Below are 12,216 nucleotides of genomic sequence, written 5' to 3'. Positions count from 1 at the left end.
TTCAAAGGGAAATTAGTGGTGAGACATTGTTTCATTTTACCCACAGAACGTTTTGTGGTCTTTAATTCTTACAGATTATTAAGATTATGAATGTGAGCATCAAATACTGCACTACTTATGTCAGGGTAATGTAAATAAAGTGTGAAGGTATGTAAATAAAGTGTGAAGGTATATTTAACAACTAGCAATAAAGGCACCAGGCATACTCTTTAAGTTCATGTCACCTGGGCTCTCTGTATCTCGGCTGTCTATGTTGCTCTTGCGAGGTCTGGTCTTGGTGGGCAGCTCCGGAGCCTGCTGGATGGAGCCTAATGTCTTCTTTCCTTTCTTTCCCAACTCCTTTTCTACCTCTGAAATCATAAATACAAGAAGGTTTGGACATATTAGCAACAAACAACAGGCTTGAGTGTGTTTACATCAGGATATCTATGAGTAACAGAACAGTTTGCCCCAAACTGAAGAGGTTTTAGACAGAAAAGAAATGGACACTGACCATCAGAGATGCTGGATTCCTGGAACATGGTCTCAAAGGCTTGGTGGGTTTCAGCAAAAGTTGGACGTTCTGAAGGGTTCCACTTCCAACCTGACAAAAAGAAAAGGAAAACAAAAAGTTATTCCAAAACAGAAGCGTGCCTTTAATCATGTTTTTACAAGATGGGTTGTGGTACTCACAGGCCATCATGAGCTCATAGACCTTCTCAGGGCAGCCCTCTGGTCGATCCATACGATAGTCTTTTTCTAACAGTTCATAGACCTGGGACAGGTCAATGCCAGGGTAAGGAGACATGCCATATGTGGCAATCTCCCACAGCAGCACACCAAATGCTGCAGGAACAAGTTGAACAAGACAATAAATCAAAAAAGAACAAAGTCAAAGACTACGAATTGAGATCATGTGAGGAATATGTGCAAAATTAGAATGAGGGAAATAAAATTTGTTTCACATTGTTTAACAGCAGCGTAAAAGACAGGAGCTCACCCCAGACATCAGACTTAATCGAGAACTTGTTGTAAGCCAGACTCTCTGGAGCTGTCCACTTGATCGGGAACTTGGCCCCGGCATGAGCCGTGTAGGTATCTCCAATCATCAGCCTGCTCAGGCCAAAATCTGCAACCTTCACCAGGTGGTTCTCCCCAACGAGACAGTTACGGGCTGCCAAGTCCCTACAGAAGAAAAAGCAGTTATGAGAGGAAGCGATGAATGGGAAGCTGTATAGAAATGCTGACTTTGAAAATGAGAAATGAGAATTTATTAAGCTGATATGAACCCAAAAGAAAAGAAACAACAGAACAGCAGTGTGTTTTGTTAGAGAATCCTCTCAGGTGCCATATTTCTACAGATGAATTGTGGGGTAAAAAAAAAAAAAGAGAATAAATTTACAATTGCAAGCTGAGTCCTGTCAGGCTTAAAAATTAAAATCCAGTTTCACAAATATGTAAGTCATAAATCATATCATCGCTTCCAAAAGATACGGCTGGACGTGCCAGAACAAACAAGCTTTGCTACAACATGAGAGGAGCACTGCTCAGGAAGGAGAGGGGAGAAAAAAAAGAAAAATAAGAGAAAATGAGATATGAGGTCAAAGGTGTTTTTTGTCCCTTCCAGCTTAAAACTGAAGATGGGTAAAAAAAAACAAACAAAAAACAAACAATAAAAAAACATCTGTCTTATAAACCCAGGACAGGTTAGCAATTTTGCTTTTTAGGCCTTCAAACCCACCTGTGTATAAAGTTTTTTTTCTCCAGGTATTCCATGGCAGAGGAGATCTGTGTGGCCATGTGTAGCAGCACCACAGCATTGACCTCCTCTCTGTTGCACTCCCTCAGGTAGTCCAGCAGGTTACCGTGGGTCATGAACTCTGTGATGATGTAGAACGGGGGCTCCCGTGTGCACACGCCTGCCAAAAACACGAGTCCCACAACACAAATCATCATCTCACAGCTTTTCTTGGGCGCAGATGCAACCCCAAAGTGAACCATCTCTCCTCCTGGCTTGTTAGGCAAACACGTGTACACATCTAACACTATGGAGCCACTAAAAACAAAATACATCATTTCTAACAGAAGATTTTGCATACATGTGTTACATTTAAACAGTGTTTATGTAAAACCCCCACATTAAAGCAATGATTGTTGTTTTTAGTCACATACCTAACAGCTGCACCAGGTTAGGGTGTTTGATCTCTTTCATAACCGCAGCCTCCTTCAGAAACTCCTCCACCTCCATCGTATCCTCCTACACAGTTTATGGAAAGAAAGAAAAAAAGAAAAAAGAAAGTGAGGACAGCAAAGGATGGCTGGGTGCAGTTGCATCTGTGCTACACCAGATGGTAGCATTATTCAGCCAAATTAAAACCATAGCTTGGAATGTTAATATGTAACACCAGTAGGTGTCAAAATGTTTCCACATGAGTAGGTGGATGTTAATCTTCTCTGTCTCCGTACCTTTAGTGTCTTGACAGCCACGGTGAGGTTGTACTTCTTCCAAACGCCCTCGTACACTTCCCCATACTGGCCCCCTCCTAGTTTGTGCTTCATGGTAATGTCAGTGCGCTCCATCTCCCACTTATCGTAGTTGGGAGAAACTCCATAGATGGTGGGCTTGTTACGCTTCGGCGCTGGATAGTGCAGTGTCGTGATGAGGCCGTCGGCCACGGTGGAATGGTGGTGCACCAGCTCGGCCAGTGTGTTGAAACGGCTGTCAGATGAGACGTAAAGCTGTAGAGGAGGAGGGGAAAAAAGAAAGACAGATTCTATATTTGAGTGGATGCAAGAGATTAGAGATTAGATTTTCTTAGCCTATTAGAGGCTCGTACAGTATTTGGCAGGTGGAAGGATACTGGACAGAACAAAGTGGACAGATTTTCTAGCCTTTTCAGAACAAAAACTGATTTTTGTTCCACAATGTGACTTCTGCCTTATTTTATTCTTGTGAATAGGCTCTTTGCCTAAGGCCTGTGGAGGGAGGAAAAAAAGGAAAGAAAGAGAACAACCTTGACTGCGGTGAAGAGTCCGCAGAAACCTCAAGACGATTTAATGGTTTAAACCATGACCATTTACTAAATCTAGGAGGGGGAAGAAAAAGAGAGCTTAGCAACATGAAAATCTTTTTTCTTTTTCTTTTTCTTTATTCAGAGCAGTGTTAATAACAGAGCCAATGTGCAACAAAACCTGCAGCTCCAGGGAGTGCTGAGGTAATTTCAAATTATTGGCGAACTCTATCATACCAGACGCTTGACTTGTAGCTCAGTGGGAGGATGGAAAACAATATGCGATAGGGAACCAAGTGTATGTATGTGTGTGTGAGAGAGAGCGCCTATGTTTGTCCATTTGCTTCTTTGTATGTGTGTGCATACTTGGCTGCATCTGTGCTAATGCATGTCTTTGCATGGGCGTCAGTGTCTGGCCAGGCCTCGCGTCTGCTGGTCATTATGAGAAGCACAGTGGCGGTTAGAGGCATTCTTCTCATAGCTGGCGTTCCTAAACCTAGTTCACCTCGCTCCATCACAAACAGCAGGGTGACACGGCCAAAAGTGGCTTCTCGACCGATTTAGCCTTTGAGGGGAGGAGGGGGGAATCCCACTCAAGAAATTCAGCCACCTACGTGGATCTGCCATGAACATTAAATACTGGTAGTCTGCATTTTTAAAGTTCTTAAAATAAACCTTCTTTTAAGTTGTTGGCCAGCCGCAACTCCAAAGGATTTAAGCAAAATGTTACAATTAGAAGTACAGAAACATGTAAAACTTGTAGGTCTTTAGTCTTGAATGAAATTAAATCAAGCACGAATTAAAAACAAATCTCTTTCATCTTTTTTCCCCCTCTAGAGACACTGCACATTTAAAACTCAAGAGTAAGACTAGTGTGACAGTGGATTGTGCAAGCAGGAGGTTGTTTAATCCTTTCTTTGTGCTGGTGCAATTATACCTGCAGCACTGCTGCCACTGCTAGCCAATATAAATAATAGGCCTTCTTGTCCCCACTGGTTTTCCATCATTCTTCGGCCGGAATGACGGTGGAAATGGTATTAAATTATACAATTGTATTTTGTGTGGTTTTAAATATGCCATTAAAAATATTTGATTTAATTTGACTTGTACAGTGCCCGTAAGGCAAGACAGGAAGGCAGCATTTAGTGCATATTAGAGTGAGTGTATGTGAGTTGGTAATGCTGTGATACTCAAGGAGACAACAATATGAACAATATGTGCAAGTAAGTTAAACGATTACTTCCTATAGATATTTTTTGGCAAGAACGCAGCACACTATAAAAATACACTTACTAAATTAAATGACTTCACACAGGGATTGGCCTATTGTGGCTTGCTGGTGTGTGTGTGTGTGTTGTTAATTAATTAAATTACTTAAAACACTGAGCTACAGTTTTGAATGTGTTGCAAGCAAACACATTTAAAAACTATCATGAACACACTGTTAGCACTACCTGATTACCAAGACGTGCTGGCCAGTCAGATACAGATGAACCATCCAAGTACCAACTATTGTGAAAGCATGTGAGAAAACAACCACTTAGAGACGTGGAGTAAGTTGGAAAAGTGCTTGTAAAGAACCCATTTAAAAAAAACAAATAAAGACAAAAACATAAATACTTTCTTATTGTGTGACTCTTTCTCTCCGCTGATACCCACCTTGCCATCAGACGCAGTGTTAATCCTGTAATGGTACACTCTCCCCTCATACCGCAGAGAAATGGACCTCTGACCGGGGCTGCTTTCGCTTTCACGGACCAGAAAGCTCCCGTTGATGCCCGAGCTGAGCAGGTACTCTGCCGCGTTCCGTGACACGGGTCCGTGGTACCAGCTGTGCTTCTCCAGGCTGTTGACTGGGGTGATGTAGTTGGACGGCACCCAACCTTGGCCATTCTTGGTCTGTGCTTCACACCACTCGCCGTTATGATTGTAACCCAGCACACGCAGCTTCTCCCCTAGTCAACATAGAAAGTCAACATTATTATATCATGTCTGGAATATTGTAATTAATTATTCAGTAGTTGCAAAAACTCCTCGGAATTTCTCAAAGTTGTTTGGAACACCCCTACAAGACTTCTGGTTGAGTCTTCTAAGTACTCCGATCACACTGTTGCCAATTCACTTACACTGACTCTCTATTAACCTCATTTTAAGATTCTGATTTTGACTTTTAGAGCTTTATTTGACTTTTACATTCATAGACAGAGCTTTTGCAAAAGTGGCCCCCAGACTCTCCCTGCGACCCTGAGATCTGTGGATTTGCTAATCTCTTTCAAAAACCAGCTAAAAACTCATCTTTTAAGACTTGGGTTTGGTTAACTTTTGTTCTCATGATCTGGCATTTAGTTGTGAAGCACTTTGTGATGTTTATCTTGAAAGGTGCTATCCAAATAAAATGCAACTTATCCTGAAGACACCATAATATGAAAACATTTTGAGAATAAACTATTCATATACACAACATACATACAAAAACATACACAATTAAATAATGATGGTGGCCTATTTTTGCTTTTAAATTAAATAATTGTGTAATCTTTGTTGTTTAAACAGCCAAAGTAAACTGAGACCTAATCTTTGCACCATTATAACAAGCTGGAAGGCAGCACTGTAGAGGACATTTTCTTGTTTATTCCTGTGCTTAAGATCCATTCTTCCTTCCTCTGTTTGTCTGTGTCTGCAGCATTGTTTTACAATCGCTTCAGTGGAAAACGACCCACGTGTGAGGCCATTGTCAGGAAGTGAGAGTCAGATGGGAGCGAAGGCAGAACGGGAAGGAGACAGGACACTAATAAGTGGATTCCCAGCAATGGTAAGAATCGTATAAAGACTTCAGCAATCTCCAGTAGAGATCATTTTGTAAGTTACATCCCACTCAAATTTAATAGATGTGTATTGGTTTAGATTATAAACTCAACCAAGCCTTTTTCAGAAACAGATCTGACTCATTCTAAACTAGAGTTACTCTTACAAAGACTCTTACAAAAAATTGGGTAATGGTCAGGATTGTTTCCTTCCTTGTAGTGCCCTTGTGACCTGGAGTTTAATAAGGTGCTTAGCTTGCCTGGTTCATTTCCACTTGCATACTTTTGTATGAAATCCTTTTCTTTCTCCCTTCACAAATACTGCTTTGTAATTATTACTATTTGCTAAATGGAAAAACTGCCCCCCACCAAAAACAAACAAACAAACAAAAAACGTATATATAAATATTTTTATAAATCCTTCATTAATTACCCACACCCTCTTACCTTTAGTAATGCTTAAAGTGTTGTCACCACTGGCCACAAAATCATAGAGGGCAACAAACAGGTTGGGGTCATTCTCACTGGGTCCAGCCAAAAGGTTCTCTTTGGAGTTCCAGCGGGCTGCTTCTGTCAGACCCTGACCCTCAATTTCTGGCTTCTGCAGAGCTTCTGGAAGAACAACAACAACAAGCCTGTCAGAATACAAGTATGAAACTTAAATATGAGCAAAAATATTAATTATGAAGTCCGGAAGAGACACCACAACACTGACCCTGTGAAGCATTTTCACACACAAGTTGGATGATTCAGAACTCTAACCTCTTCATCTGTCATTTTATACTTTTTTTATATCACTTTCAGCCCATGTTTTGCTTCAGCAGTTGTGATCCCACCATGAAATCAAGAGTAAAGAGGCCAATCATGTGATCTAAATTGTACCTCAAGCCTCTACAAATTTTCATTTCCTGGATTATCCCTGCTTAGATTTAATTTTCCTAAATACCTAGACAATCACCCTCCCCCCAAGTTAGGCCATGAGAATATGTTTCACCACTGATCTTGTCTGTAAATATAAAATAGATAAGTTCAAAGTAGTTTAATTTAAAATTTTGTTATATACGTCTTAAATTATAACAAAGCATAAGAAGTAAACCTGATTGATAACATTCAAAATGTGACAAAATAAAATAATACACAGAAAAAAAAGAAGGATTTTGTTTACAGCGAAGAGCAAGGAAAAAAAAAAGAGGAGAAACTATTTAAACGCAGTTTGGCCTATAAAATGAGCTCGACTGTGCAGTTTCCTCAGCTGTTGTCACATATGTTTTGGACCCATCTTGCATTTCATTCTTCCAAGCATTCCCAAAAAACAAATGGCTAGCTACTAGCATGTGACAAATTAAGTTTTACCAGCAAAGCGCAGCAGTGCAGATTTTATCATTTAACGGCTTTAGGCCATTTTACATCCATTTTATCTGCGAGCTCAGCAGGAAACTTCTTGACTCAGGAACGCTGTCAGCTGATCTGGGTCACCTGGGCATCACAGGCTATAAAACTTACCCATGTGCTCACTTTTCTCTCTCCCTTACAACAGCTGACATTGCTCTTGCATCACTTTCCTTTGGTTATCACCACATTCCTTGCTGTGCTCTTAGTGCTCACTGCTCCTTTTGTTTTATGTAAAAGTCTTGCATGGATTACAACACATACCACCACACATATCTTAGATGCTGTGCAACTGCAGCATTTGTGTGTTCTAGTCGTTCTCAAAAACAAAGCCAAATGGTTTGACTGAAAGGGTGAATGATTAAGAAAACATCTGATTTGGTAACAGCAGACAAAATATTCTGACTTGTAACTGTGTTTATTTAGTAATTTAGCAATTATGCTCAACAGTTGTGCCTCTGACCCAACTGAAAAACTACAGACAAATCAAGACTCAGCTAAACACATGTGATTAATTGACCCAATGAAAAAGAAACTAGACAATTTTCCATTAGTGCATCAATGAAAATCCTGTAACAGAAATAAATAACCTATTCCAAGACTAACAATGGACTAAGGACAACTTACAGCTTCAGAGGAGGAAGTTGGGCTTGTTCATAGAACAAGATAGCTCTACCTCAAGCCAATAACGTAACCTAAAGGCAAAAGTTAATAAAATATAGCTAATTATGCATTTGCATATGCATTTATCATTACAATGCCTATTTGCAATTAAAGAAGAGCATGTTCTTATCCACTCTAAATTCACCAACCAAAACAAGCATGTACCCCAAGGGGTGTGCCATTAATGGTTCGTCCAGTCTCGCTGGCACTAGTACAAACCTCCAATCACAGGTTTTTGCTTGTTTTGTACAAAGAAAACAGTTTCTACTCCATTTTTTGTAACTGCCTCATGATGAGTGTAAAAAGATATTACACTAGTTTCCCTATACTGAATACATTTTTAAAGTGGATATCTCCAAAACTGGCAACTCACGCCAACATTTTGAAGATTGATAACACAATTTTATTTAATGCATTAATAGTTGGATGGGTGAATAACCATATTGCAAAGATAACAGTTTGTGGAAAAAGCAGTGGCTGTTATTCAATAACAGCAGCAACAAATGTGTTCATTTCAACATGAGCTTAAAGGGCCGTTGTGTAATGGACAAGCTTTCTAGTCACAGCGGGAGATGATATGACTTCCAAATTCCTCACAACCTAAAGTATTTCAAAGATTTAACATACAGCAGTAAACTAATATAACCCTATACAAAGTAAACAGGCCCACAACTTGTCACATGACATTGTTGACAAGTTCCAGGCATCAATGTATTTGGAGACTAATGAAATCCTTTCACACCAACTCTTCTGGCAAGCTAGGCTCACCAGCCTACTCACAGTGAGACTATCATAACTAAATGTGCTGCTTTTTTTTTTTGTAGCTAAAGGACCTGATGGCTCAGCTGCTGGTGACACACAGGATAGATCTGGCTCATACCTACATTTCTATATTTCTCCTGTCCTTTTGTCCAAGGTGTAAACCTTCAAAAGCACAGCCAGCCATTCATTCATAAGTACCAAGCTTAATTTTAGCAACAAAAACAACCCAAATTCAAACAGATAAGACCAGAGATCGAGCAAGATAGGAAACCGGCTCAAATGGGGCGGGGGGACTGCATACAGTTTGGGCTGGTCATACAGTGTGTGGGCAGCGATTTTAACAGCCCGTGCCACACATGCCCACTTAACAGGCCAGAAATACTGCAGCTATTTGTGAGAGGATGACAGCATGCTGACACATGGGTCAACAGAGAGAAAGAAAGAGGGGGGAAATGAAAAGTCATATGAAAACAGAAAAAAGGAGGTAAATAAAAGAAAGCAGCAAAGAATGGGAGCAGCCCTCATATCGGACCGCAGCTCTCCCCAGTCATGGAGTGGGAGAAATTACAGCATGTCTTGGCTGCATTAGTGAGATGACAGTCAAAATGATTAAATATGTGAGGAACTCCTAAAGAATTTACAGCCATGACTGCACTTCTATCAGCATTAGGAATGCACTGGAAGTCAAACACTGATGCAAGAAAGAAAATTTCTGCAAAAAACTAGGAGCTGTGTCATCCTGGTGATTCTACTTATCTCTAATGAACCAGTTTACAAATGCAACTAACCAGGTGGTACAGCTGCTAGTTCCCATCAACTGGTAAAGAGAAAAAAAGGCTGACTTATTGCAGATGGAACACACTTAGTACAAAATTACATATTTATGAGTAATGAAAAAGGGAAAACCTCTACCCTAATATATTCCTTTTGCTTAAGATGCTATGACTGAAGTAGGAAGTGGTGATGTACTTCTACTGACTGTAGATATGTTTGCAAGATGTTCGTGGGAGATAGCAGGGAACCAGGTGAAAAAGTAGGCAACTATGCATGAAGGAAACACCATTTAAACCCCAAGCTCTCTGAAAATATCCACAATCTTCCTGCTATTATGCCCATGGAATATAATTATTCCAACAATGTCAAAAAGCTTGCTTTGTTTATGGATCAAAGACATACACAGCCTCCCTGAGGCATAATCAGGAGATTTGTTGTGCCTTCTACAATAAGATCTAAGAGTTAGAGGCTCTTTATCACTGTCACTTACTTCAATGGGGCCGTACAAGTACTATTAACTCTATTAAATCATTTGGTTGTGCAATCTACAGAACACACAAGACTTCACTCAGTCTCCCAGTACTAATCTTTTACTATGTACAGACCCAATATGTCCTGGACTTCGTTGAATTCCCCTTGTGTTGCATAGATAATCCGGAAATCAACTGTGCGTGACGCTAGAAAAAAAAGTTCACAACCCCCTCTCCCTCTTTCATTATCTACTAACTTCATTATGGGAGCACTAAACAAGATTGAAGTAGTGTAATACAGCAAAGAAGAAAAAGGGAGCGCAGACTGAGATTAGATCCCCTCTCCATATAAACAAGAGTTAAGTGGGACATGGGCAGGAGTCAGATTTCCTTGTATTCTCTTCTCCGTCTCATTTTCCACTTTTTTCCTCTCCAGCTAGCCAGTGTGTCTGGGCTCCCCAACCCTCCCCTGAGCTTGATCTCCGCTTTCCCCTCCCCATTCTTCACTTTCCAGAACCCAGAAATGATTGTTGAGATTTTACACGGTGGATACTTCAACCTTTTCTTTCTTTCCTCTGTGCTCATAAGCCTTTACTTTTTCTCCATTTCTCACATCTCTCCTGTGACTGTTCCTCTTTTGGCAAACTGTAAAAATCAATAGAAACAGAAAACTAGATTTCTTTACCTGGCAAATAACAGCTGGAGGACGACGTGAGGCCTTTCTTAGATTTACACCCCACCAATTTTAGGCATATCTCCAACATTTTCATTTGCTTTCTTTCCCTTCACGCTGAAAATATTGTTGCTTGTTCAAACCAGATGTCCCTTGAACGTTTCTCGACTACATGTGTCCAACAAAAGAATAATAAAAAAAATCCAAAAGAAGCTGACAAAACTGGAAAGAACACCAAGTAAAGAAGAAATAGATATTGGTTTGTTTTTCCTGGAGTCCTTCCAACTGAAATGTATCCTTTTATTATTGTTCTCACTCCTTTCCGAAACAGAAAGAGTCCGCTGTCCGGCAAAGTCTACCAACTTTTCCTTATGAGAGTCTCCATGTTTTTTTTCCCCCTCTTTGGCTTTAGGTTGCCTCCACAGTTAAACAATCACCAAAAAAACCCAACAAATTAGCGCAGATTTTGTCCAAACGTTTATCGCCTTGTAGATTTATCAGTTGAGTACACACTAGGGCCGTCTGTGCGGTGCCATTCCTCTCTCCTGTCCCCCTGTGTGAGTGAGTATCCGAGGCACAGGGACTACTCGTGCTGCAGCTGCCAACAAAGAGCCTCTTTCAGGCTCAGTTTGCTGCACTCAATGACATCAGCTGAGCCCTCCCACCTCAAAAGTAGGAGGGAGAGACCACTACCACACACACTCTCCGAGAAGAATACAAACAACACCCCACCAGTATCCCAAAACCCATGCCAACATGTGAGTCAAACGCTCTAATTTCAAACTATGAAAAGAGCTCAGATGGTGTATACTTCTAAAAAATTCCTCCTTTCTTTCTGCTGAAGTCATAGGATAATTACAAGACACTCCTCCTCCTAAAATGCTTAAATCCCCTCCCCCCTTCATCTTTCTACCACTATACCCTCTCTCTCAGTTTTTCCTCTCTCTCCCTGCCGTCTGAAATGTTTACAGGTTGAGGAATCTGTTCTGGAAACAGGTTGTTAAAGGCATAGCTAAAGTGCTCAATCAACAGGGGGAAAAGTATAATTTCTGCCAGTGTGTGCTCTGGACTTCACACTCATTTACCACAAGTCATTTGAAACGGGAATTAAGTGAGCAACATATTGAAATTAATCAAAATGAGGGCCTGTCACCATCTCTTGTATTTGTTTTACTTTACAAGAAATATACGTGGCTCTGTGGTTTTGAGGCAGGGTCTCTGCCTTGACCATAACTAGAAAAAGAAATAACCCTTGGCAGAAGTTTCTGGACAACTTCACAACTCTCTCTTTCCCCCAGCTATCTCTGTATTAATCACTAAAGCGGAGGTTGCAACACACTAGCGTACTAAATCTACTGAATTAAATCACATGAAAAAAGTCAAAATTATAATTAAAAGCAACAAAGTCTGGAATGTTACTAAAGCTGCCAATGGCATTTGTCAAAAAACCTCAAAAACTATAAACTATTTGACGAAAGCTTCTTAGCAAAATCTAAAAATCCATTCCTAAAAACATATGCAAGATGCACCCTCCTGTGCCCCAAGTGACCATTATATTGTATGTGTGCGTGTGTTTTATTTAAAGACACAAATATTAAGACACAAAGGTATAAGACAAGGCAAAATAACTGGAAGATGAGACCAGACTTCAACCAGCCTATCTATGATTCATCATCATCATACATACAGCG

The 12,216-nt window shown here is 40.4% G+C and overlaps 1 protein-coding gene across 5 annotated transcripts in view; it reads right to left on the bottom strand.

Annotated features, from left to right (window-relative positions):
• Positions 1-12,216, bottom strand: part of abl1 (ABL proto-oncogene 1, non-receptor tyrosine kinase) — a 32,911-nt gene that overhangs the window by 3,622 nt on the left and 17,073 nt on the right. For 4 of the 5 annotated variants that reach the window (XM_087843716.1, XM_006788926.3, XM_006788929.3 and 1 more), the window contains 9 exons: positions 6,242-6,406; positions 4,650-4,945; positions 2,446-2,718; positions 2,152-2,236; positions 1,721-1,898; positions 980-1,164; positions 673-825; positions 494-583; positions 225-350 (listed from right to left, as the gene is read on the bottom strand). In XM_087843716.1, the coding sequence (XP_087699842.1) occupies positions 225-350; positions 494-583; positions 673-825; positions 980-1,164; positions 1,721-1,898; positions 2,152-2,236; positions 2,446-2,718; positions 4,650-4,945; positions 6,242-6,406 (1,551 nt within the window). Of the gene's footprint in view, positions 1-224; positions 351-493; positions 584-672; positions 826-979; positions 1,165-1,720; positions 1,899-2,151; positions 2,237-2,445; positions 2,719-4,649; positions 4,946-6,241; positions 6,407-10,537; positions 11,281-12,216 lie in introns of those variants that run through there. The other variant, XM_006788930.3, reaches the window with a different exon arrangement.

The sequence above is a fragment of the Neolamprologus brichardi genome, chromosome 7 (assembly GCF_056152115.1).
Source record: "Neolamprologus brichardi isolate AB-2024 chromosome 7, ASM5615211v1, whole genome shotgun sequence".
NCBI lineage: Eukaryota > Metazoa > Chordata > Actinopteri > Cichliformes > Cichlidae > Neolamprologus > Neolamprologus brichardi.
The sequence above is the reverse complement of the archived record's forward strand: the minus strand, read 5'-3'. Positions and strand labels throughout refer to the sequence as shown.